The 27,911-nt window shown below is 42.2% G+C and overlaps 1 protein-coding gene and 2 long non-coding RNA genes across 5 annotated transcripts; 2 read left to right on the top strand and 1 right to left on the bottom strand.

Annotated features, from left to right (window-relative positions):
* The first annotated feature begins 1,248 nt into the window (after window positions 1-1,248).
* LOC102077323 (uncharacterized) lies at window positions 1,249-5,787 on the top strand. Of its 3 annotated transcripts, none has more exons than XR_001223016.3 (4): window positions 1,249-1,379; window positions 2,394-2,695; window positions 3,084-3,157; window positions 4,747-5,285. It is a non-coding gene; the product is annotated as an uncharacterized LOC102077323 (long non-coding RNA). The 3 variants fall into 3 exon arrangements; XR_001223017.3 differs by having other exon boundaries at window positions 1,256-1,379; window positions 2,394-2,681; XR_003213815.1 differs by lacking the exon at window positions 2,394-2,695 and having other exon boundaries at window positions 1,253-1,379; window positions 4,747-5,787.
* On the bottom strand, window positions 5,127-27,672 carry hif1al (hypoxia inducible factor 1 subunit alpha, like). The gene is made up of 15 exons (XM_005461141.4): window positions 27,515-27,672; window positions 17,510-17,700; window positions 15,537-15,718; window positions 12,182-12,266; window positions 11,738-11,853; window positions 10,013-10,197; window positions 9,761-9,867; window positions 9,184-9,331; window positions 8,811-9,082; window positions 8,499-8,683; window positions 8,318-8,410; window positions 8,075-8,214; window positions 7,689-7,797; window positions 7,326-7,449; window positions 5,127-6,540 (listed from the first exon to the last, which is right to left on the bottom strand). Exons 1-15 carry the CDS (start codon window positions 27,547-27,549, stop codon window positions 6,473-6,475), a joined length of 2,040 nt encoding a protein of 679 aa, XP_005461198.1. The 5' UTR covers window positions 27,550-27,672; the 3' UTR covers window positions 5,127-6,472.
* Window positions 18,097-20,871, top strand: LOC112842140 (uncharacterized). The gene is made up of 2 exons (XR_003213816.1): window positions 18,097-19,327; window positions 19,367-20,871. It is a non-coding gene; the product is annotated as an uncharacterized LOC112842140 (long non-coding RNA).
* Window positions 27,673-27,911: the final 239 nt, after the last annotated feature.

Consider the following 27,911-nt stretch of genomic DNA (forward strand, 5'->3'; position numbering starts at 1 on the left):
AGATGCTCTGCTAAAAACAGGAGGAACTCTTTGAGGTGTTGCAGGGTTTTAAATTCCTGGTGGTTTACTTTTCTTTCTTTTCTTGCTCAACAGTTTTTCCTGGCTGGATGAACCTTTTACCCCTACGTGCTGCAGGTCAGTCCACAACAACAACTGTCAGCAGTAAAGTTAATGATTGTGTTCCCGGAAAGTAACTGAGAAACATTGTAACTCAAGCACGGTGAAGAAACGGCACAGCGAGTTGTACTGTTTGACGTTGTGAAAACAACAATGACACAAAATCTGGTCTTTCCCTTTTAGGAGACTGCAGGTTAGCTGGCATGAGAACTTTGCCCATGATGCAACACAACAATCAGGCATCTAATGTCACGTCGCAGAGGCAAATCAGGTCAATTTGTTTAAAAGGATGGTTTAAAAAAAAAAAAAGCTAGATATTGATCATCTACAGCTAATAGAACAATAAATGCATTAAAACATAAAAGTAGTATGACTTAAAAATTAAACATTAAACAATTCAACAAAAAAAATAAAAAACAGAAAGCAGTCTGGTTTAACCTACTTTCTGCGCTTCCTGATCGAAAATGACATCCCCAAAATGAATGGAGTATTTCTCTGCAATCACAAACTCTCTGCAAACAATCTTAGTTTTATTTTAATACCAACACTTGTTCATCAGAGGTGTCAAAATTGCAGCAGATGTTACTGAGGCTGGAACACAGAAAAATTAAGTAGATTTTTTCCTTGCCTAATTTATTTATTTAGCATATAACCCTTTTAAAATATTCTTTAGTTCACATTTTAATCCAGAAATTCAGTAATCAACATATAAACAGATAAAAAGATTTATGCTTCTAAAGTGAAACACTTTTCATCAATAAATATTCAGGCATTGTACAAGAAGTCCAATTTTGGCACTCTCTGGACACCATATAGGGTTGAATTTTTTAGGTATCGAACAGCAGAAATTATTTAATTTCATTAACATGCCTAAAAATGCTTGTTTTTAAAAAAATATATATTTTTGAAGAATTAAGAACCACATATTCATAAGCAGTGGGCCCTTTCTGAGGGGCTGTAGCTTCGGCTTCTTTTGGCCTGTTTTAGCCGATTTGCATGATTGACGCTTCTTTTTAACGTTTGAGCAAATAGAATCAGGTAATGATGCCGCGTTCACTGCACTTCAACCAATCAGAAGTTGCAAAGCCAGGCCCAGGTGGGCCCAATTTATGACGTGTTGTCTGTCTGTCCAGTCAGGGTCTGGGTCTACAGGCTGGACAGTTGTTGGCGGAAGTGGCTCTGATGCGGCTAGTTAGCCGCGGTAGCTGCTGATAATCATGGTGCTATCGGCTACCGGCGAAAATAAGGGAGGAAACTGGGAGGTAAGCCGATTTTGGGATGCTACGCGTTTTTGTGGTCTTCTTTTGCGGCTGGTTCAGTGACCTTTGGTCGGAGCGTGGTGAAACTTGGTGTTTGGAATGTGTGATAGCTCTCGAAGCTAACTAGCCTTTGTTTAGCCGGTTACATGAAGTCTGGAGAATTTCTGGATTGGTTTTGATGTTTAGCGGACTTTTTCGCATTTACATAACTGCTCTTTTAATCATTGCTTGTTTTCGCTGTGTTTGGTGGTTGTAGAAAGGTTTCTGTGAATACTACACAAGTTGATATTTGCTTAAAAGGCTGTAAGCCATGGAGGTTTACATAACTCTTGAGCCACAACGCCAGCAGCTCCGCCCACTGGCTGCTCAAACCTTCTGTTTATGATGGGCAGCCAGTCAGAAGAATAGAGGTTGTTTTCAACATATGAACTGAGATGCTGTTACGAGATCCAATTCAAGATAAATAAGGATTATTTTAATCTGTGATTCATGCAAAGCTACTCTGGTACAGTCTGAGAAAAAAAGAGTGGAGTTGGAAATAAATATCCAGTTTAAGTAAACACATCAAATATGATTAAACACAATTCACATAAGGCTGATTGGACCTCATTAACATTAGGATGCACAGTTACCTGTTCAGGATACAACAGATCACAGACCACACCTCTGAAACAAAAGACCATTCATTTTATCTCGTCTCAGCAGATGTATGAAAAAAAACCTCAGTATTTCTCTCTGAAATGATGCGCAGGAGTATAAAACCCTAAAGTAAGCCACAGACAGAGTAAACATGTCTCTCTGGTCAAGGACTCTTAAACTGAAAATGTAAGATTGTGTTTCTTTTTTTTTCCTCCTTGGATTTTCTCCAGGAAAACTCCCATAAAGATAAAACACATTGTCTCTTCAGTGATATGTAATGCACCTATTTACAGGAAAGCATTATTGGTCTTTATCGGTTTATGACTTAGTTCAAGGACTCTGTGTCAGATAAGCCTGGATGTGTTTCACCTTTTCCAGTCGGACTAAAAGGAGAAGCTGCTCGGATGAGTCCAAGCTGTCCAGAAGTGAAACAGAGACGTGCTGCAACCAGTCAGCACAGTGATTAATTTTCTGCATCTGCCACAGTGTGACAACATCCCGTCACATGGTGGAAGTTGGAAGAAGACTGAATTTCTCAACTCATAACCAGAAAAGACACAGTGTGATCTTTGAAACTGTTACCAGCCCTGAGGGTTTCCCTCCTCTGCTCAGCTTCCTTACAAATGCGTTCTTCAGAAAGTGACCAGCGTGTGACATCACAGCGAGGTTGTGCAAACAGGGTGAATTCATAGTTACTGTCAGGGTTTATGCAAATGCCCACATCTGTGATTTCTTTTTTGATGACAAACTGGTTTTCTTTCATTTGTTTTACTTCCCATTTCTGCTTCTTTGTTTCTTTAAGCCCTAAAAAGTTAACAGAACTAAAATTTAAAACTGCCTTACATCAGCTATTTTGACAGTTTAAATTTCATTTTGCCACATAACTGGGGCTAAGTTAGAGTTCTTACACAGTCAATTTAAATATTTACTATAAAGTCACATTTCCACTGGATTATGAAACTTAAATGTAAGTTAATATGTTTATGTTGCCTTAACTCAACACATCAGTGTTGTTCCAATGATGAATGATTGACGTCATTATTAATTATTGTTTTTATTTTATTTTAGTGTTTAGGGCCACCTGCTGACGACTTGAAAGCCACCTTTAACAGATGAAACACACCTGTGGAATGAAGTCACAGGTAAGGGTTTAAACTATTTTGGTTTTGCACGAGCTCAAACCTTTATGGAAATCAAAGGAAAAATGCTTCATGACGCCTTAAAGTCGTGAACAGAAAAACATGATCAGGCCTCCTTCAGCAGGTCATTTGAACCTTGGAGATAATTTGGTACTTTTGCCTCTGATCCACACCAGGCTGGATTTTAAATCAAACAGTCAACATGTGACTGAAGTGCAGACTTTCAGCTTTAATTTGAGGGGTTTTACAAAAATATTTCATCAACTGTTTACAAATTAAAGACATTTCTTTCACACACAGTCAGATGCTCAAAAGCATTCAGGCAAAATAACAATATTAAATATAAATGCTGCTTTTAAAACTTAAAGATGTGTGAACCAGACAACCACACACACTCAGTCATATTAAATCAGGCATTGCTGTGAGGTGTCAGAGCTAACCACCTGCTACTAAACTTTTCCACAAATGTGGTGTTGGTGTCCGATCTACAACTGCTTCTATGCATTTTTTGCCCCCTCTCCGAGAAAAACAACCCCACGATGATGCAAACGAGCTGTGGGCGATACAGCTGACAGCTTGTACATTGCTTGATTTTCTTCATACACAAGTTTCCTAAAATCTGCTGCGTAATAATGATTTGTGAAATCTGTGCAAATGTGGGTTTATTCTCAAAATGTTTGCGAACATTTCAGCACAGAGGTTTTTTATTTCTTGCAGTATATTGCTCAAAAAATACAGGAACACTTCTTAATCAGAGTGTAGCATCGAGTTGGTTAAACTTCTGGGATATTGATCTGGTTGGTGATCGTTATTAATCAGTTTCAGCTGATTTGGGGTTAATGAAATTATCAACAGGTGCACTAGAGGGGCAACAATGAGACAACTCCCAAAACAGGAATGGTTACGCAGATTAGTGACCCATCCTATCCTACAGCCACCCCAGTCATTGCCAGGTTTGTTGTGTCTCGCAGGGCAGTCTCAGCGACATGGAGGAGACTCCAGGAGATAAGCAGTTACTCTAGGAAAGCTGGACAGGGCTGAGGAAGGTCCTTCATAGGATCGGTATCTGCTCCTGTGTGACAGGAGGAAAAGCATGAGCACTGTCAGAGCTACAAAATGAGCTCCAGCAGGCCGCCAGTGCGAATGTATCTGACCAAGCAATCAGAAACAGACTTCATGAGGGTGACCTGAGGTCTGGAAGGGCATCTCATTAGGTGATGTGCTCCTTTAATCGTTCTGAGCAGCTCTGTGGAACAAATCCCGGTACATGTGATATGATGTGGGTGCCACTCGCATATGGTGGCATTTAGATTTTTGGTGATGTTACTGCTTTGTTGTTGTGTTTTTAACGTAGTTATATTTTTTGTTGAACAGTAGCCATGAAGCACAAATGAAATTTCCAAAAGGACAAATCATAAATTAATTCTAATAAAGGAGCAAAGCTAGCTCTGCATCGCAGGTTAAAACAGGCCTGCAGAGCCACAGATGACGTTTAATAAGGTGATGAAACAGCAGTTTTTAGTTAAAAACTTCATGTTCAAAATGAAAAAGATACGAGCGCTCTGACATGGAGAACATTTTTCTGTTTTCAGAGGTATGACGTGACCTTCATGGCCATGGACAGAAGCTTGTGGTCCTTTTGTGGGCAATAATCATAAGAAGCTCAGGTACCCTGATTTACCTCTGCACACAGATCACACTACAGCTTCTGCTTTTGCTTCATCAGCTTTATTTAGCTCAAGAATACATACAGGATGAAGAGTAAAAAGAAAAGAAAACAGTATACAACCCCTCTCCCTCTGTGTAAATCATCGGGGGGAAATAATGAACAGATCCTGCGTGACAGTAACAGGCCAAACAATGTTTTTCACTGGGTGAGAAAAAGGCACAGACAGCTCTGGAAGAGGTAACACGTTTGAGATAAAATGGCAGTTTTACAGGGGGCAGGGAGTAGCACACAGACAGTTTGTAGTTTTTCAGATAACGTGTGGAAAAGGAGAAGATGATTGTGGCCAAATGAAAACAATCCTCAACATCAAAATCACAATATTTCATCAAACACTGCAACTGAAGGATGCAAGCCTACTTTAAACTCATTTAATTTGAGGTAAAATTTGTTAAAGTCATAAAATTTGATCTTAAGGACAAAAAACAAAACTAAATTCTAGTGTTTCATCACATTTTTACCAGCATATAAACAAGCTTACTCTACTGATGCTTTAACTAACAATAATGGCAAGATAAATCGATTATAGAAATATATATATGTTTATATATATATATATATATTCAAAACCACAATAAAAAAGGACAAAGCAATACCCATCAAACTTTTTTTTTATTTTTTTTTTTTGCCGTTTGACCACACCCTCAGCAGGTTACCCACGGCTACGGGGACACGTCTGAAAGCCAATTGATCACCTCACATTAGCTTATAGAGAGTGTAAGAGAAGATGAAGGGCACCCACCGGGCCCCTCGGGATTAAAGATTAGACATGAAGAACAATCTGCGACGAAGGGCGACTCAGGATCTGAAGAGAACGCTGAAATAAAACTATCAGAACTTTCTAGTAATTGCATCATTTAAAAAAAAAGAAAAAAAAATGTTTACAAGTGTATAAAAAACACAAAAATATGCCACTGAAATGACATGCCACTGATTTCGCAAGGTTTTTTTTGTTTATTTCTGAGTAAAGTGGAAGAGCGAGTGATTTATTTACTTTTTGTTAGTTGAGACACTGACTGAAGGATGATGGTGATTTTTGCTGACATGGTTGTTCTGTACACCTTTATAATGTGATCAAACTGTGAGAAATTTAGCTGCAGAGAAACACGTCTCTTTTTGTCTCACCGTTAAACCCATTCGGGATGATTAATCTTTCACATCGTTCGCATGAGGAAAATTAGCACCACCTGCCGTTTCCATCACAACGGACAGACCTCAGTGATGACTTCTCAGATTAAATCCCTGACGAAAAGTAAGTGATGATGGAGGAAAGCGAGCGCTTGAGCTGTGCCGGGTTGCGGGAAGCCAATTTGGAGCATCTTCGCTTTGACTTTTCCCGGCTCCAGAGCGGGTCGCCGGCTCTTGTTTCACAGTGAGAGACGGACGGGAAAAGCCAACATCAAGAGACCGTTCGGCTTTGGCTACAATCAACGATCCGAAGGCGAAGTGATGCAGCGTGTGTGAGTCTCGAATCTTGTGCGTGCATGTCTGTAGGTGTGCGCTCAGGATGCAGTGTTTGCAGGCAGATCCAAAGTCGACTTTCTCGTTTTAAGCGGTGAAGTCGGGCCAACTCGTGACTGGCAGGAACTCCTTTAGGTCATAGGTGAGAGAGGTGGCGAGAGGAGAGTCGGGCGAGATACAAATATGTCCTTCATCAGAGCTGCGAGACACAAAGAGAGAGACACAGTTCGGTCAGAGGACACTTCACAGCTGCCTTTTTAATCCAAAAAGGTTTTGGATGCAACAGAATTTCTGTTTTTGTCATTTAATTTAAAAATGTGAGAGTTGTTTTTTTTATAATGAATCTGAGGCCACGGGTAAATCTGCACAGACTGGCTTCATTCTAAAAAATGACTCCGGCTGACCTTTACCAAAGCAGGAATTGAAACTCTTAGGCTTAAGAATCTCTTATGTGTCTCAGACCCACACAGGCAGTGATTTCTGGCATGTTTTTAACAGCAGGAGGTAAAAACAAAAACAAAAACAAAAAAAAACAACACTCCACAGAGTCACAGGAAGGTCCCTGCAGGGGTTTGAACTAAGCATTTTTTAGCTGTGAGCTAACCACTGATAACCAAGATCTGACCTGAAAGGAGTCAGAATAGAGAGAAAACTGCCATCTGTGACGTACAGTTTATGTTCCAGACCCATCACATTTAATATCTGGGTGAAAAAGATCAATCCGTTTACAATCCAACATTATTACAACAGGAAATCTATAAGTAGCCTATGCACCAACATGATCACTTATTGAACTGTGTGGAATATTTTGCCTCGATTCCAAAACATTATCTCAGTATGACCACTAGATGGCGCCAAATCACATGAATTTGGAGGTCTAGCTGCTTAAAAACTAAACGGGGATGGAAGTCACTCAGTGCCCTTTATCCTCTGACGTTAATTTGAAGCCAGACTGAAAATGTGAGCTGAGGTTAGAGATATTACCTGCAGTGTCACACAGTCCTTGCATGCCTCCTAAGACCGGATCTCTGTCTGTGAGCAGATGGCTGCGACTCTCCGGCACCGGGTCCATGATCAGATCTGGTTGGTCGGTTTCATCCAGACTGTCCTGAAATTGGAGGTTAACGTGTGGTCAGGTGAAAAAGTTTGTTCTGAAAACATAATTATCATTACATAGCATCTATTAGAAGAAACCAACCAAATACTGATTTGGTTTTTTAAAGGTTTTAGGTAAAAACTGAACACTGCATCAATAATCAAAGCAGTGAAAGGTCATCACGGCAGAAAACATTTTGGAATAAACGTCTTAAAATCGCCCCTCTCGGCTCCTCTTCCTCTTCCACTCACCAGTAGTTTGTGAGTGAGAAGAAGCTCCTCCTCTATGGAAGGATCCTTTTTCGGTCTCTTGTCCTGAAGCATCACTGTTGACAGCATCTCTTCAGCAGAGTCATGGGTCCTGAACGAGAGACAGACGGATTGTAAAACACGTAAATCTTTGTTTTAATGTTCAGATATAAATTTTTAGCTGTGTCGTCACCTACAATAAAAAGCTGAGACTGAAAAGGGGCTCTACAATGTCCTTCGCTCTGGCGCCTCCCTCAGGACAAATTTCACATTTTGGCATTGGCCCGTTGTGCTCAGTTACATTATATAATGCAAGGTGAAACTTGGCTTCCTGTTTGCTCTGAACACACCTTTGCAATAGTTTCATAGATAACGCTGGTCTAACTTACCGTTTCCTGCTTGTTGCTGAACTTTCGGATGACGAAGGTTTCTCAGCTTCCTCGGTCATACTGCTGAGGAAGGTCAGCTGGAAGTCATCGTCCATGGAGATGTACGGAGCTAACATGTCCAGGTCCATCCCCTCCATCTCCTGAGAAAATGCAGGTAGGACTGAATATTTTGCAGAAAGCGGTTGACTGAACAGTTTTTATCTGGATGTCTTTTGTTGATGCCTCATTGCTTGGTGCTCTTACCACCAGGGTATCTTTCTTCTGGGCATCTTCTGGCCAAAAGGCAAAGAACTTTTCCACCTCGCTGGTGTCCATCACCTCCTCTTCACTGCGGCTCTGAGACACAGATAATGATTAAGCGTTAAATCAGACGGAGACACAGATACTTCGACCGATACACAAAGACTTAAGGGCTGACATTTACCTGCTCGGGTTCAGGTGAGGAGCTCGGCGATGGTGAAGAAGAGGATGAGGATGCAGATGGAGGAGGAGTGATGGGGTCAAAGATGGGTGCGAGGAGCTTTCTCAGCTGCGGGGTGCACAGATCCCGAGGGTGCTCGGGCACAGAATCTGGACTGGGTGGACTGGCAAATGAGAGCTCGACAGAACCTGAAAGAGGCCAAAAACATCCACTCTGAATAACCACTGACGACGTTCCCTCAACTGTAACGTGAACGAGGCTTTTAGGTTTAGAAAAAAAAAAAAGGGGGGAAAAAGGGTCTTCTGTCGGTCTCACCTGGACTCAGAGGTACGATGGTGTCTCCAGCATCAGGAGCCAATTGCAGCAGCTCCTCCGGCTTCTCCCGCAGCTCCATGAAGAGCTTCGCGCTGCTGCTGGAATCTGAATCCACATCTTCAGCCTCAGTGGAAACAGTGCGAGGCTCACTGTCAGTTTCAGACTCGCGTATGTCGGCAGTCCCGGAGTCCTCATCTGCCGGTTCAATTTTAGGCACGCGACTACAGCGGGTCTGCTCCATGGAGAAAATCACATCCGGCTGCTCCACAGAGCTAAAAGACGAAGACGACGTTAAAGTGGGGAACAGTAAACTGCAGCGCCATCCTCGCTCATTTTGCAGTTTGTGAGACAACTTTGCTTCTTTTTAAAGTACCTGAGGATGAAGTTGAGGCAGACGATGGCGTCAGGCTGGGAAGTTTTACTGTTGTACAGCACTGTGGCCTGAGTCTCCGCCCACACGTAGCCGCCGTTGTTTGCCAGGAAACGGTACTGGCTGGTGCTGACCTGACCTTTGGAGAGCACTGCGCAGTGTGGACAGAAGAGAAAGAAGATGATGATGATGAAATGCCAGAACACGTCTTCAATTAATTAAAACACAAATTCTGGGAGCTCCTCGTTGAAACACAGCTTTTAATAACAGCTGAAATGTACTAAAACTTGTGCCTCAAACACACAATCAATAGACTGATGACATCAACAGCAGAGAGCATGACGAAGAAACACCCTTTTATGAGCTCAGGTGGATCAAAGCCAACTTTTCAGACTTTGTTCTTAAAGGCCAAGATGCACTGAAGGTGTTCTGACGACACCCGAGGGCCAAATACTGCTGAGAGTGTTTATGCTGGATTTTGCTTTAATCCGTATATGAAAGCCGTTTAGACCCAGGTATGCGGTGAAAATGATTGAAATTATTACACTGTTGTGACACGCAGACACACACTGACACTCACATGTGTGCAGGCTCTTGTTGATGTGATCCGAGTCGAGCGCGTGAAGAAACTCGAAGCCTGAGCGTCCAATCAAATCATCAGGTTTGTATCCCACCAGCTCTGCAACCCTGGAAACAGTGTGAGAAAAGAAAACCGGGAGTTCAGAGGTTCCTTTTCCTCCTTGTTTTCACGCTACAGTGCAATGATATTCCTCTGCTTCCCATCCACGGGGGGAGGTCAAAGGTCGAGATCAGTTACATTTTTCCGTCTCACCTGCCCTCGCAGTGGGTGAAGCGCAGGTCCATGCTGTGACGGGTGAGGAAGGTGCAAGTATCCAGAGGGAACTCCACGCTGGATGGGTGTGGGATGGGCTCACACAGCAGGGTCATGACTCTGCCTGCAGGGGGCGACGCAGAGCCGCTGCCAAAGGGACGAATTTGGCCTGTGCAGTGGAGGACCTGGAGAAAGAGGGCGAGGAATTTAAGGCAGAGTTCACCAACAGAGCACACTTCAAACAACCTAAATAACTTTTCTTGCTCGTTTTCATGCTACATAGCTGTATTGAGCTCCTTTTAATGAAAAGTATTCAGTTTGTGTGGCTCTGCTTTTGCCAATGTTAAATTCAGAAAGAATAAAAACAAGAAACAAACTCAAATCTGAGCTGTAATCCCTTAAATGCTCAGAAGGTTTTAAGAGTCCCTGCTCTGCGGCGCTGGAGCCAAAACACGTCAGTGCTGGAAACCATCTGACTCTTCCAGGGGTTTTAAAATTTAAGCGCAGCACTTTAGACAGGAATGGTAACATCAGGACACGTGCCACTGTGCAGCAAGTACACGTGAGCGCATGAATTGAAAGTAGTGTGTGTGTTTGAACTAGTAGGTGTACCGTTTACAGCGTGAAGGCCGGCTGCCAGCGATAATCTGACCTTGCCATATCTCTTTCAGACTGGACTTTAGCTGCATGTGTGTGTCTGTTGTGCCTATTTTTATGAGGACCAATTATAGCTTCAGAACTAGCCGTCCCTCACTTTGTGACACACCTTCTAAGGCCTGTTTAAAGGGGACGTATTCTGCTCATTCCAGCTGACAATTTATTATTTTAACTCCTCTTCCTTTCTTGTGATTGGCTGCCTGTCATAAACCGAAGACCTGGGTAAAGGTGGGTGAAGCTTATGTGCTCAAAGCCAGAGGTGTGAACTCGAGACGTCCTTACTGAAGGTAGTTTACGCACCAGTCAAAAGTAAATGTGCACTGCTGTCGTTTGGGCTCGTCGTGCACCTCCAAACAGTAAAAATGTGTCGGGGAGAGTACAAGCAATCTTCTATTCCTGCTCGAACCCCGAGGCTGTGATTTATTTATTGTTTTTCCTGAGCAGCAACACCTGTCATTTAGAAGAAGCCTGCAGCCAATCAAGTGCATGAGCCAAAAGCTCAGCTTTCACTTGTGAAGGCATTACTTGTAGTTTTTTAAAACTTTGGCCTCATTTAATTTGAACATCCATGTTTGCATAAGTATATATGTACATAGGAGAAAATAAGGAAGTGGTGAATACGTCCCCTTTAAGGGTTAAAGACATGCTGCACCTGGCGGTATGAATAAAACAGAACATTTCTTTACAGCACTGCAAACTGGACTTTGACCCTCTCGCATATTCAGCAAGTTGGTGTATTCTAGTATATTATTACTCTGTTGCTGAGCAGTAGTTAGCTAGTAGCTGCAGTCCTACAGTTTATGAATGCAGCCTACTATTCTAAGCATTTGCACTCTTTACAACTACTTCTGGATCAAAATCCGCACATGGATCCGGCCGAAACTTTAATATTGAGGCTTCTAAATAAAAACTAATAGATGACATCATGGTAGCTGTGTCCATCTTTTATATACAGTTTTAATGTTTAGGCTAGAATGAGGTCAGAGGTGAGTGAGCACCCTCAGAAAGCCACCACTGTGAGATGTGTGTGTATATATACACTAATGTACAGCTGTGTGTAATACAAACCTTCCAGGTGGCAGATTTGATGTTGACAGTGCGCCCCCTGGTGGTCAGTGTGCTCTTCATTCGCACAAAGAAGTTTCTCTCACTCGTCTGTTCTGTCCGTGATTTCTTACTCAGACCTGAAAGCAACACGACACCGTTAACGTGGGTAATTCACAGGAGTTTGTCAGCCTACAAAAAAATTTGTTAAGTACCAAAAACATTTTAAAAATTCAAAGAACAGCTGAGCTGAGAAAGCATACACAGACGGGCTTCGCTGAGTCTTTGTGACCACAAACAAACAGAACTAATACAACAGCACGCACTAAATTAACTCATTACAGTCAATCTGGCCTGTAATTAAATTCTGGAGATCAAATTAAGAAGATGCTTGTCTTCTTGTCACATGACCAAACTACAAAATAAAGGTGTCAGAGGAGCTCCTGATCCCCGGCTCTGCGTGTTTACCTGGACGTGGAGTCAGCAGGTCTCTGAGCTCCTCTTGATCGCAGGGATGAACAAAGTCATAGATGCTCTGACCCAGCAGCTCCAGCTGTGGATGACAAGAAACCAACAAAACTGCTGAGTCACACACCAACAAGCACAACAAGTATCAACTGCTATCCCTGATTTTTGTTTTGTTAAAGCACAAACATGTATTTTTTGAACCTGACGTGTTGGTTAAAAGTTTGTCTGTACTTTATTTTCTCTGGTGAATCCATTTTTCTTCTTTTCTGTGTTTAGCAGCGACTGTAATTACAGTTGACGAGGTCGGGTTAAATAGCCACCGCTGTTACAGCATACTTCACTCTGGACCTCGGTGAATACTCGCCATAACCTCTTCAAACGGGGCTAAGAATAGATCTAAGGAACAGATTCTTCTTCCCGCTCAGCTTTCATAGACACACTATCCTGGCATCTCACAGGAAACAAAAAAGAAAACAACTCTTATCTAAGAAAAGCTCGTAAGGGCTGAGTGTACTAAAAACTGATGTAGGTCAGGAATGACAAACACCACATCTACAATATAAGCAATAATGATGCCGTTCTCACGTCCAACGAGTACCTCTGGGGTTTAATTACACACCCTGAAACAACATTATTACACTTCACTGAAAGTAAACCAAGACACTGTAATTAACCAAAATAAAAACTACACTTTAGCAAATACGCTGCTGAGCACCTACAAAAATAAACTACAATAAATGCAACGCAAAGGAAATGCCTTCAGTTTGGTCCAGTTTCTAAACCCAGTAAGTTTATATATGTATTTATGGGGATTGGGGTGATGTGTCAAGTGTTTAAAATGACCAACCCCACCGAAAATGGATGTTTGGAGACCGACAAAAATCCATTTTCTGGTGTTGAGGTTTTCGTAATGCTACACAGTGCATGGAAAAGCAGAACCGACTTGGAAAATAACCGGAACGCCAAGCTGACGGGTCACAAGATCATCACACGGAGTGGCCGCTGAGCGGGAAACTGAGGGTGGCACGGTTGAAATGAAAGGAAAAGATTTAAGACTAAAGTATGGAAATTCAGCGCCCAATCAGACGGCAGTAACAAACGACGTGAAGGCACCAGGAAAAGTGAAAATGTTCCTTTTTCATAGCTGCCTTTAAACCAGCAAAGAGTCTTTAGCGTCTGACTTTTAACGCCATGCACGGCTGTTCCTGCTGATATAAGCCTCACCACACGGGAGGGCCATTCTCTGGAAACTTAGAAATATTCATACATTTTTAATCAATTGTTGGAATCATAAATAGTAAAATAACAAAGTGATTGCAGAGCGAGTGCTTGTTTCGTCCTGTTTGTCAGCAGGATTACTCGCAGAGACACGGATGGATTTGCATGAATTTTTACCAGAGGTGGGGCCTGGATTAACTTTGTTGTTTTGGAACTGATTCCAAGCATTTGTGGGTAACTTCTGCAAGGATATGTACAGTGCAAGATCGAGCAAAGTTGCACATCATTTTGTCTAATTTTACGTTTTCAGAGAAACATTATCTAAATTTCATCAAGAGAAAAACAAAAGGCAAACTAATCCTAAATCAATGCAGACCTGCTCACGGAGGGTGTGGAGGGAATGTTTTTAGCCTCAGAGAAGCTATGTGGTCTCCTGTTACTCGATGTGTTTACGAGAGCTCTCCGGCCTCTCGAAAAAGAAGTCTCGCTGATTAGAACAAACTGAGTAAATAAATGACTTTGCAAAGTGTGAAATTTAAAACGGGGAGTGAATAATTTTACTTATGATGCACTTTTTTTGCATAAACAGCACAGGTATCAAAATGTTAAAAACACTTTTAATCAAAGTTAAAATATATTTGGATACATAATACAGGCGTTAAGCTCTGTTTTATGCTTTTGCACGGCTACACTGATCCTGAATGCACATGTAATAAAGACGGTCTGTTGAAAATTCACGCAGGATATTTTAAGCTGTTTCTCAGTAAACGTGATTGTTTACTTCTATGTTAAAAGAAAGGTGGGTTATCACATAATTGTTTTATTGGTCCATCATACTAGCTTGTTTTGGTTCATTAACTAAAGTGACCTTGACACCCTTGATATAAACAAACCAAACTGTTTGTGTGCCAACTATAGGTTATTACAGCAATAATCAAACTACATAAAAAGTTTCCAGTCATTAGATTCATGCATCCATACTCTACGTATTCACTTTCCCTGAAATAAAATCCTCCTGCTATAAAGAGCCCGGTGTGTTGGAGCAGTTGATGGATGATCTTAATTATGTGAGCATGACTCTAAGGATAACAAGGAAATTAATCGTTTTCTTATGTGAAGCAAAGCACAATTAACCAGCGGTGTGACCCACCATTCAAAATTTTAAAAGAAAGAAAGTTCAAAAAGTGGAAACTACATTGGAAAAGCCAGCCCTCTAATGGCTTCAGCTGGACCGAGGACATCACGAGTCCCCCGCCCCCGCTATGACATCTGTCAGGAGAAGTTTGGCAAATGCTAACACGATGCCAAGTGAGCTGAAAGGGGACTTGGAAACCAAACACCTCTCCTGAGAGAAGCTTGGCTCGTTCACAATAGTGCTGGAACTGAACCAGATGCAGCACAGATTGTGTAGAAGTGTCTGAAGGAGGCCGGGGATACGCGGCAAATGGGCAGTTAGAGTTCCTCTGCCTGACAACACGGTCTGAAGAACCCACAGGGCAGGCAGGAACACAGGTTTGCCAACAAGCTTTGAAAGCCACAGTTACAGCATCAATTTTTCATTTCAACTTTATTTATACAGCGCCAAATCCCGACAACAGTCTCCTCAAGCCGCTTTATATTGTGAGGTAAAGACCCTACAATAACACAGAGAAAACCCCGACAATCAGACGACCCCCTACGAGCAAGAACTTAGCAACAGTGGGAAGGAAAAACTCCCTTTAACAGGAAGAAATCATGAATGAACATAATCTGAGCTCAGCCTCTGGACAGAGGGATATCACCATGGTTACAGAGGAGGTTTCACAGCCATGGATCCACACATTCCTCACTTTCTCCATTTATCCAAGGCCGAGTCCGTGTGGTGAAGCTTTGGCAGCGAATACTTTGGTTTCTTTATCACAAACTACGACTCATACGACGATGTTATCTGTCCTCGCCTCTACCTACAATCAGTACTTGGCTTGTTACACAAAAATCAATCAACAGATGTCAGGATTAAATGTCCTGGACACGCCTGCACGGCACAAAAACAAATGCCTTAAGATTTCTGTGCCACCCACAAAGCACAAGATTATCATTTAAAAACATCAAGACAGTGTGTGTGTGTGTGTGTGTGTGTGTGTGTGTGTGTGTGTACCTGTGTGATGCCAATGTGTTTGTTGACATTCTCTGTCAGGTAGATCATATCTCCCTCCTCGGTCATCACCATGATGAAGCCAGCCAGCGCCTGAGGATAGAAAGCATCCATCGGATCTTCATCCTTCTCCTCCTCCTCCTCCTCCACCTCCTCCTCTTTAGGCTCTTCTTTCAGATTCTTATCTGTTGCAGAAGAAAAGAACCAGGTTATTATTATTACCAGAGGCAGATCAGGCAGGATCACTTAAACCCAAAGTCTTTAAGGTTAAACCTCTTTTCGACTTTGCACGTCTTTAACTGCCTGAAAGTCTCCTTCTGGATTTTCACCAAGCAGACCATGTTGTAATCTCTTCCTGTAAACTCCGCCATGTTTATGGTGATTTGTGTCACTCTTGGAGCCAACCCGTTCTTATGTGTAATTACAGCTGTCAGCATAGCCACATTTTCAAATCCTGCTTTGGCGTTTCCTCTGCTGCGATGTGAGCTCCATCTCTCTGAGATTTGGCTCAAAGAAACGTACTCTGCTGTAGCTGCAAGCCTCTTATCAGTTCACCGACTTTCTGCCTACATCTCCTTCCCATGGCTCCGTGTCTCTGCTGGTGTGGGCATTCACACTAACCGCACAAATTAAAGGTCCTTGATATGCAGACCTCTTTGAAAATGATCACCATCGACTTTTCCTGCTTCGTGACTGTTTGTGCATTTTCTGTTTTTTGCTTCCTGCAGGATTTTTCCACCAGTAAATCCGGGAACACACTTTCAAACCCTGACATACGTGTCATATTTGAATCCCCTTAAAAATCCGATCCAGCTATGAGAATGTCTCACCTCTCACCTTTGACCTCAATCAATAAACCAGCCAGGAGGAGTTCATGACTCTGCTCTCACACCTGAGGCAATGAGCCGACTCATCTCGTTAAGTAGTAACACTGAACACGCAACATGCCAGAGCTGTATTCACATTCACGCACCGTTCATGCCTGACCGAGTTCACCATTCAAACTCTGTCACTCGTAAAGATGAGATGAAGAAAAGAAATGAGGGAGAAGCCGTTTAAATGATTAGAACAACTCACACTGTGCTGTTTTTAAAGGACTTCACTTGGAACATTTTATCCAAACCTGACTCACCTGCAACAACAACCACTTGAGCCACAATCAAGCCTCATATTTAACTGTAGCCATAAAAGCATAACTTTCACTTCTTTCCTCATTCTTAACTCTTCCCGTGGAACTCAGAAGTTGCATTATTTAGCTGAGTTAAACCAGTCTTTATGTTTTCTGCCATTAGAAAACAGAAAAAAGAAGCATGCAGGTCATGAAATTAAAGCATGTGCAGAATAACAAAACCAAAAGAACCAAACCGAGTCTGTAGCTGTGCTCAGTATGCTAACATCCTGCTGTTAAGCAGGTTAAATATTTACAAATTCGACCGCACTGCTTCAGCAATGTTTGCTTATTAGCACTAAAAATGCAGATGGAGTTTAACTGTTTTGTAGTTTATATTGTCAAACCAAAAATGGGATCTGCACAAACAACCTTTATTTATCACATACACAATTATACAGAACACAACATGTAGTGAAATTCTTCTGTCCGAGCTGCGGACAGCCGCGCCATTCCAGGGCTTGGTTTTAGCATGGGGGGTCTAGCCAGGACCCTTACTGGATACCGGGTGGGAATCGAACTTGTGACTCCCACTCCAAAGGTGTGTAGTCTTACCACTACACTATCCAGCTGCATCCTCTGGGGCGCACAATTCAGACCAGGTGACATTTAAGTGCACTGCATCCTAAGCTGTTTTCAGGGCTCGGGGCTGCAGAGAATGTGTGAAAGCTCCAATGCAAATCCTGCCATGCATGAGCTTTGGTTAAGTATAACGTAACGTAATTTTTAATCAGGTAATAATTATTGATCCATTAAGGATCTTCAGGCCCTGTTGGGACACACTGTCACATGACTCTGTGCTTCTTACCTGATCGAAGCAGGTGGTGCATTCGCAGGAAGCTGAGGGTCACTCTCATGATGGCGGCTTTGTCCAGGTGGGTGGACACTCGGCGTGGGAGAGGCAGAGTGTGGGCGAGCTCATAAAAGACCTCGGTCTCCTGACTCCGCCTGCATCTGGCCGCATCACGAGAGCGCAGTTTTCTCTGTTCTGAGCTGGTCCTGCAGGAGGAAGAAGAGGAAGATGATCAGGAGGTGAATTTTTTTTTAAAAAGGAGCGGAAAACTAATGTGGAAAGAAGAAGCTGTGAAGGAGGAAGGGAGGATAATTGTTATGTGACAGAAATAAATAAAGAAGAATGGACGAGGAGAGGGGAGGGAAAAGATGATTAGAGCAGAGAAGGAATGTGGGGCAGTGGGGGAGGAACGGAGGAGCTGAAGTGGGACTAAAAGAAAAAAAAAAAGACCTCTGTGTGGAGCCCAGAATCAACAATTCACTTGTAACCAAATTTCCTTCCCCACTTCAGCCCCAGCATGTGTTTCTCCTTTCCTCTGCTGACAATGCTTTTTATTGTTAACACAGAACTACAAGGAAGAAGGTCAGAGTATGAGTGCTATACAAAGAAGGCTCCCCCAGTTTCCTTTCAAGCAACATTAAAGTGGATCTAGTCTGCTTTTCTTTATGGTCAATGGCGGACACTCGTAATAAACATGGCTAAAGTTTCAAATGATGACCTCAGAGTTTGTACGAGGAGTCTCTGTGAGCGCCAAAGCTCTAAACACCCAGTTGCAGATAGCTTTTTTTAAATCCTCTTGGCTGTTAATGTTAATTTTTAATTTAAGATACATCTTCAAATACCTGCCCTGAGCCAGTTCAAGATTAATTTTTAAAAGAGGCATGCTTTTAGAAAACTCTGAACGGCCCCAATAAAGCCCTAAAAGCCCTTCAGTGCTGCAGCTGTGCAGTTTTAAAGCCTCCAGCAGTGACCTGTGAGTCAGTCTGGGAATTTTATGAGCAACACTTGGTGCCCTAATAAACTGATAAACTGCAACTTCCAGTCTTCTGGATTTCGAAACACACATGAGGAGGAGTTTGGAACCAGATGCTTTTAATGGAAAACAACCCAACCATCAAATATATAATGCACTAATCACAGATGCATGTACAGATTCTGTAAAGTGAAGGCGTTTAATTACAGGGTTAATCCCACTTTAAAGGCAACGAGACATAAACGCCTTCACGTCTTTACTTGGTGATCGTGCCCACAAGTTTCAGCTCTATAAACACTCCAAAGTGGGAACAGAAGTGAGCAAAAATAGGGAGAAGCACCCAAAAACTGAAGGGAACAAAATGTTTTCCATCTCAGCAGCCAGGAAAACGTCCAGATCTACAGGGCTCCCTCCCCCGCTCGTCTTTTCTTCGCTCTGTCTTCATCCATCCCTCAGCTCGCTCAGCACCGCTCAGGCCGAGATTAAAAAAAACATGTGCTGACAGGACAAAAGCCTGGTTTCACTTCGCTTCCATTCACTGCGTTTTCCAGTCGTGGGTGGATATGCAATCATGTCGAGGCCAAACAGTGTCACCTAACACACTCTTTCACTGCAAGCAGCAACAGTGGAGGACCCAAACTAAGAAAAATTAAAGAGTAAATGTATTCATTGAATATTCATTGGCAGCGCCTCGTGATCGGGATTTGGATATTAAATGTTAAGAAATATTTTTTACTTATTGATACATTTAGTTCTGAATAAATAACAATATAAAAGGAAAATTAGAAATAGAGTAGAAAATGCAATTTCTGGGGCAACTGCTGTGTGATGGTTGCTTGTAAATGTGTAAGAAGTTGCAGGTAAACAGGTTGCCTGAAAAAGCTGAAGGGAGTCAGCAGTTAATGTTCATACTATAAAAAGTTTGAAAAACTTGCTGAAAACATGCTGAAAAATTCCTATAACTAGCCTAGCTAAGGGCTTTTATTTTGAAATATTTTTGTTTATTTTGTGTTTATACTGTAAAATCAACTCGGGGATTCACTGAACATTTAAGACAGTAACTAAGGCTTTTATTTTGAACATTACACACAGTGTATTAATTTTCCATTAGGAAAAGCAGGATTTTTCTAGTTTTCAAGCTCGGTGGGTTACCTAGTCCTCTCTGGCTCTCCAGTTCACTTTAATAGGGAGAGATTTAGGGGTGGTTTTCTTGTGCAACAAATTATTAAATTATTGAAAAACAGTAAAACACTTTTGGAAAAAGCAAACACCGAGCTGGAATCTGAAGGGTGTGTTTGTCTGTGTGGGATCACACGGACGTTGCGGAAAAAGAAAACATGATAATAAAGAATTCAGCTGACGAGAACACACAGCTTTGAAGAGCACCAGCAAATAAATACTTAATCATAAATAAACAAAGAATGGCATGGCATTTAATACAAGGCCCAATCATTTAAACACACATGTCAACATTCTGTTATTATTATTATTTTAGTGCATTGTTGACAGATAAAACTAATAAAAACTAATAAAGTTGTTTCTTTATTTATTTACTTATTTTGGCACCTTGGGTCCTCCGTAATAAAATGCTACAGGCTTTAATAACTACCTAAAACAAAGTGACCTCTTTCAGTGTGCTGACTCGGGCCAATAAATGATCAAAGCGCAGAACAAAAAGAACATAACACAGGACACCAGCTGAGCACGGCTTCAAAAATAACTTCTGCAGCTGACAGACACCTTTACACAGCACATAGTACCACACACTCACACAGACACACACGGTCAGCATAATCACACTCATTACGGTAATACATGTTTGATCACGCTGACAGAAATGTTGCACAACTCTTCACATTGTGGGTTATTATTCCTTACAGGGGCCTCCGCATCCTCTAAAATAAGCAGACTTGATTGTGAAATTCTGGGCCGATGCTGATGTTTAAAATTACGACTTTGCCAGTATTGTTTTAGTCTTTATGTTTATTTTTTCTGTTTTCAGCAGAATAAACTAAAAACAAACAAACAAAACCTGCTCAGACAAAAGATCAGACCTCACCTAATACTGCTGCTAAACATCTATGGGAGGAATATGGAGTGAAAGAAAATCAAATGAAGGTGATCAATGAATAATAATAATAATAATAATAATAATAATAATAATAATAATAATAATAATAATGATAATCATAACAACTCCGAGTCAAAAGAAATGAAATAAAGTTGGTCTGTGGGTGAAAGGACATCTTTTACATTCACCGCCTGATCTGAATACCTCCTCCCTGCTTTGGTTTAAAGTGAACACAAACATGTCGGTCCTTTATTCAGACAGTAGCACATAATGTTCCAGCGGGACACTCGGGCACACCCACACTGTTTGTATCAGGCGCTAATCCACCTGGAACCCGTGTGAATATCTGAGATCAGATTAAAGAACATCCTTGTTTTTGCTGCTGTTGCATCAGCACATAATACCGCAAATCTCTTTATTACTGGGCATTAGAACAAGAGTACAAATTTATTACACCATCCGCATCCAACGTGATGGCTTTTATTCAAACAAACACACACACACACACACACACACTTTCAGAGTCTGCCCCCCCACCGCATGCTCATCCCCACCCCCTCTGAAAGAACAGCCCTGTTTTCTTTTGCCGAATCTTCGTGCAAAGAAGTGAAACAGAGTCACGTTCACAGCATGAACTAAAGCACAGCCTGAAATACTGAGTGTACCCGTACACCGCACAGGGATTTGGTTTGTTTACCTCTGGGGTTCAGCTCAATTTTGCTCAAAAGCACACCCAAAAATTAAATAAATAAGACGTTTTCCTCCGATTCAGCAACATCTTTGCTGCAGCACACTTCCTGCAGAGGTGTCTGCAACACTTTCCTCTTCTTTTACTTATCATTTTGATTCAATAGTTTTGTCTACAAGGTGATCAAACAAGAAACAAACAAAAAAACTTGTAATTTTCCACAGCTCAGGGTCATGAACTTTTTTTTTGGTGTGTAAGGAACTGAATGTACCGAAGACAGGAAACTCTGGTATGCTGCTTGCAGAAAAAAAAAAAAAAAAAAACCTCTAGGTTTAGCATGTCAGCTTAACGTCACTCAACATCTTTTGGGTACATAAACACTGCGAGGGTCACAACACTGCAGATATATTTCATGCAGCTTCTGGCACGCCATCCCAAGTCAAACACATTTCCATGTTTGAGGAGGTGAAGTGCAGCTGGACAGCCACAGATATGGTCAAAGTTTCACACCAGCCTACGTCACCCTCAAACACACTCAGCAGCCGTTCGGTAGAGATAATGGCGCAGCTCGTTTTGTCTCTTTGTGCTGCGTCTGTGCAAGAAAAACAAGCTGACAAACCCACTTCAAACCGCTGCGCTGGAAGCTGACAATTAGAAGACTCGCACTCAAACTTGCAGCACAAAATAGGAAGACATGTGAATTCCCAAAGTGCAGCTCAGTGACGCCAGGGGCGGACAAACCCCTTCAGGGGGTTTGCAAGGAATGCATTCCTCTTTTTGCCTTTGAAAGGCAGCCCTTCCCAGTAGGGGGGGTCACAGCCCCTTCAAGGGGTCATGAGATTAATGTGGGGTGTCTTTGTGAGAGCTTCTTCAGCCCTGGTTTTCCTTAAGATCTTAAAATATTTGTCAGAAATGACCTTGGTAAGCATGTGGACACATTAAACCGTGTCACAGTTTCACCACAAACCAAAACACAGAGCTGCACACGGGTGAGGACACAACGTGTCCTTCTGTTCTGCTGTTCAACTGTTTTGATTAAAACTCAAGTTTTAGCTCCTTTTTGTGTTGCTGCCAACACTGCTTCTGCCTGCAGGCCTTCCACCACATACAGAACTACCGACAAGTGTTGTTGTCGCCAATATTAGCTTGATACTTGTGTTAGCATCACTGCTGTTGCTCACAGAGCTCCTAAGCACCTTAAAGGGATTTTATCTTGTGGACAGGAGATACTTATCATTTCCTCTCAGGTTTTTTTATCTTACACAAACAAGACAAACACTTCATTTAATTTACTACAGCTTCATGAGTCTCCAACAACTTCAGTGCTTCCCCTCAGCTGACTTGCTTTAGGGTTTAAGCCCCCCCCCCCACCGATTTCCCTCCCCGAAGCTAACAGAAGGAAAACAACTTCAGCTAAACACGCTTTTATTTTTCACCTCTATAACACAGATTACAGCTGTTTGTTAAATACTCCCAATATTTAATCTATCGATCCGTGTTCTCGGGTACAAATTTCCCCTCCTTTGCCGTTTACACAAACACAAATTTTCATCAGATTTATTGACTCGTGTCCACAAGCACAGGTGGAAATTTTTCCAGGTTTAAAGGGTGGAAAGTCCACATTTTTTGGATGAACACCACCGCTTGAGCTGCACACGTGACTGAATATTTTTTAAATTTCTTTAGTTTTACCTTTACACACCCTGGCCTCCCATTTAGATCAGCCAGAATGACTTGGTTAAGATTTGGAAAACAAAGTTCAGTTCTCTTGGTTTCCTCCAGGAAGTTGCCAGAACCAAAACTTGGGATACCTTTTACTACTGAAACTCTAAAAAAAAACGCCCCAGTAGTTGGTTTTTTGATGACCTCAGCTGCTGTAGGCAGTGTAGGTACTGAACCTGCAGCTTTTCAGGAAGTGACGGGGAACACCTAAATGTTTATGTTTAAGTGCATTAGATAATTTTGTTGTGGTATTGCGTATTGTGTAAATAATTTCAGGTATGATGGCATTCCTAGTTCCCTCAAAGCTTCCTCAAATGTCAAATTCCTCCTCCCTGTACTGGAAAACTGCCAAATTCGTGCCCACGCACATAACAGCATTTCACGTTTTGCCATGAGACAGAGGTAGGAAGACATTTCCACACATGCACAGCATCCCTGAACTCTTCTAGACATCACCTGACAGAGGGGTGTGTGAGAAAAATGTCTGACGTAGTCGCTTTAAAATGTTTTGAACCTGCCAGCTCCCTCATAAAAAACTCTGTGATGTCAGACTGTGGGAGCAGTTCAAGTAATAGCTCTACCGGTAGTGAGCGTCCTGGAAGCTCGATCCAGACAACTCCCTCTGGAGCACTTCCAGCGGCTTTAACATATCTGAAGCAGACGGTTTCCTGCTGTGTGCTTCATGCAATATAAACAAAGCCAACTACAGAAAACATCCCGACCTAATTATCCTGAAACTCTCCAAAGTTTGTGAGTGAAAACAGCTTTCTGGTCCTACATCGTCTCACAAGATATTTATTCTCTGTGCACAAATTAAACAATCGTGCAAATAAGAGGAAATCCCGTGGAAAACAGCGCTGACATGATTAGGCTCAATTTCATGGCCATTTCCCTAAAATAATGCTGTTTTGATAACGTGTCACATTCACACAAAGAATGTCCTTCGATGGCGGTGGGTGATACACGAGGATATGGGAAAAGCAAAACACGTCCGTCACGCCAAACCTGTCAGTGTTAAACATGCATGGCTACTCCTGAGAGGTGTTTATGAACCCAGACCGCAATGTTTTCTAAACCGAACCAGAAACTTTTTAGAGTCTAAAGACAAACCTGTAAAACACAAGAGGTGGATGCGAATGACCCTCCTGGCTGATTACTCCATCACCCCTCCACCAGGCTAACATTAATGTTAAAGGTTTTAAAATATGTCCTTACAATCAAAAACACAATAAAAGTTTGTCTGTCTTCATCGTTTTATAACAGAACAATTAAAGTCTTCATCGAGCTTCTGGAATCAAACCAGGGACCTTTCACTTGTTAGGCGAATGTGTAAACCACTACACCGCAGAGCCACACACAAGGTACTAACACTATGTTGATGGATTTTGACACATTAAAAGGAGCTGATTACACCTGCACGAGTCAGTCAGGTACAGTACTGCAGCCCTGTTACAGCTGTTTATCACAGGCTGTCAACAAGCACTCACAGCACCGAGCAGCCTGCCAGCGGGAGGAGCCTCAGCGAGCTCCGTGTCCTTGGTCAGAGAGCAGCGCTGCTCTTTGTCGACTTATTGCTCAATACAAGTGTGTGTGTGTGTGTGTGTGTGTGTGTGTGTGTTGGGAGGAGGTGTACAAAGCCCTGAATAGAGCTCTGCACCAAACACTGTCTTCTGTGTGTGTTCTGGAGTACAAACTGCGGTTACTGAGCCGTCACACATGACTTCGCCTTCCTCTAAAATACACACACACACACACACACACACACACAGTAATCTATAATCTACACAGATGGAGCGTCTATGAAACATGAGGTAAGCAATTACCAGTTGGAGCGCCGCTTACGCTTAGAACACAATGTCCTCTCGTGGCATGTGTAGACGGGGGAGGGAGCGCGCGCACACACACACACACACAAACACTCAGCAGCAGGTCACGAGACTTTAAAGCAAAAGGAACAAATGCAGCGATGAGGACGGGAGAGAGTGAAGGAAAACATGAGGAAGTCCAGGACAAAGACTCCGGGACCCCCTTCGTAAATAATCACACGTATCCTGCCAGCCCCCTCACACACTCACAGACACAGTTGCATTTTTATATCTTAGTGGGGACATCTAATTGACATAATGCTTTCCCTAGCCGCGTACCCTAACCATCAAAACTGAATGCCTAACCCTAACCATAACAGTAACCCTGACACTAAAACCACATTTTGAGTCTCAAAAATACCTTCAAACTTGTGGGGATTAATGTTGGTCCCCACAAGTATGGTAACATTCCAATTTGTGGTCCGCACAAAGATATCTAAACATGGTACACACACACAAACACCAGACATCTCATATCCTTGCTGACATGCGTACTAAACTATAAACAACAAAGTGAGCTCGGCCTTGTTTGGCTCAGTACACAATGTTCAAGACTGCTGAAACAGGGAAGGGTTGTTTTTGGCAGCCTGGAGACTGTCATGGCACACACACGCGCGCGCACACACACGCGCGCGCACACACACACACACACACACACACACACACCAAACCTTTGGCCTAGTGTGTTCACATTTGAACAACTGTTCTTTTTCCTACTCTCACAGGCTGTTTTGGCCTGAAACCAACTTTTGGTCAGTCTTTAAAGCAGAACTGTCAAACTCAGCTAACGGGCCAATAAAACAGTCTCAGAATAACTTGCCGATCTGTTAGTGTACAGCAGGGAAGGTTCACATTTAATGAGTAAAAACAGATGATGAAAATCCTGATTTATCTCAAGAAATAAGTGTAATTTCAACATTATGTGCTTATGTCAAGTCTTTTTAAATCAGTTAGTCCCAATCAGAGACACTTCTTTTGAGGTGACCACAAAACTCGTAAACAGAACTAGGACACATTAAGTACCAGGAGCAATCCAAGACCACATACTTCCTCCAAAGCCAACAAACGCACACCCTCCACAATCTGAGTGTGCAGATCCAGATTAATTTGTGAGATTATCTTTAGAACAACAAAACAATTTTTATCATGTGAAACTTCTACATTTGCCCCATCGGACATTAGTAAAGAGTCCTTCCAAAAACTTCTTGGACCTGGATCCAGAAATTTATGGAAACAAGCCCAGTGTGTGTGTCCAAATTTCCCAACAATCTATCTTCAACTTTCTGAACAAACACACAAACTGGACCAAACACATAACCCTCCACTACGGAGGTTAAAGCCCAAGGCCATTTCTTCATATTCCTTGTTTTCCAATCCACATTTTTATGAGACACATCAAAGCTGACACCAGCAACTTTATGGGCTTTATCAAACTAATTTTAACAGACGAATCAATAATGTGACCTAGAGTTCATCCCTGTGAGTCACCTACAAATATGAATAAATGTACTAACACATGACACCTTTTGGTTGAGCACACTGTTCTGGTGGGCTTCAGGTTTCCTCCTGGGCGGAGGTCACAGCTCCTGCTGTGGCTGTCCACTCTGTCCCACATGTTACACCCCCCCTCCCACCTCCGTCCCCTCTGCTCAGACAGGAAAGGCTATACTTCCAGTTTTAGTGTTAATATTAAACCCTAAAGCCTTGCCCCCGACACCAAAACATCCACACTGCCAGCAGGGCTTGAAAAGAACCTCAAAGCATTAAGAAAAACAAACGCAAAAAAGAGACATGACTAGAAATCCTCCATAAATCATCTGCCACTTACCCCAGAACACATACTCACTTTAAAGATTCAAGTGTCTCTTATAACCATATATATGAAAATATGCCCTCTATGGCAGCCATACTCTCTGATAAATACAACAATTTGAACTTCAGGTGTGCTCAGGCTCTGCTCTAAAGCCTTCAGAGAACACACTGTTCCTTTCTTTGAGCTGTCACTAAATGTCCTCAGACCCTCTTCCACTTTCCACCAAAGCTTCCTCTTTTTCTTTTTTAAACAATCTACTACAATCAGACGCAAAGTCCCGAGAAACCCCGTGAACACGTTAATGTTATCTCTCCGCAGCCATCTCTGTCTGTTATGTCTGCCTGCAATAAAAAAAAAAATCCATAACTGGGATGCGGGACATGCATGAAGCAGAGCAACATGGCGTGAACAAAGGCGGCGGCTGTGCTCTGCAACAACAACACAAGACCAGACTGGGTAATACAGATGTACAGCAGATATCACATCCCATGCATATTTATCTCATTTACAGGCTTGTAAACATGCTGTAATATTAATTATGTCTATTTTTTTTTTAAGGAAATAAGGCTGTTCAGCACGCGCAATTCAAATAGGATTTCAAATTAAAAGGCTCTATTAAACGCAGGGAAAACGCAGCACGGAGCTGTGGAGGGGGAAGAACAGAAAAAAATGTTATTTAAATGATAATTTAAAAATAATGTTCCTTGAATATAAACAGGCCGATAGAGAGCTAGCCGCACAGCCTGTAGCCCTGCGAGCTAAGCCGCCGTCGTTTCCACCGCCCGCTGCTGCTTTAATGGCTCCCGGAGACTCAAAGTTAAAAGCGAGAAAATACAGATCAACACACCGAACCCTTCACCCGAGTAACCGTAAATCGATAAGTCTTACCGTTTGACCGCAACGACCCCCTCCTTCTTCTCCATCTTCAATCTAAGTGCTGAGCGAAACGATTCGGCTTTTTATTGTTGTTTAATCTGACTCGACGACACAGTAAAATCCCAATAAATCCCCTCAAAGGCGTCAGGTTACTCACTGTAAACACGGGCTGCTTCCGCCCGAGACTTCAAAGTAAGAGCCCCCCGCTTCCGCCTACAGTTTCTCTCAATTTCTTATTATTATTAACAAGGTGGATTTTAATCTATAGTTAAATGTCTTTTAACTATAAAGACATTTAACTATAGATGTCCTATGTCCTTTACTTTTCGACCGCAGAATATTGTGCAAAATTTACTGAAACAGGCAAAGTTATTTTTATATTTTTTATTTTATTATTATGTTTTATTTC

This window comes from Oreochromis niloticus, linkage group LG14 (genome assembly GCF_001858045.2).
Source record: "Oreochromis niloticus isolate F11D_XX linkage group LG14, O_niloticus_UMD_NMBU, whole genome shotgun sequence".
Taxonomy (NCBI): Eukaryota; Metazoa; Chordata; class Actinopteri; order Cichliformes; family Cichlidae; genus Oreochromis; species Oreochromis niloticus.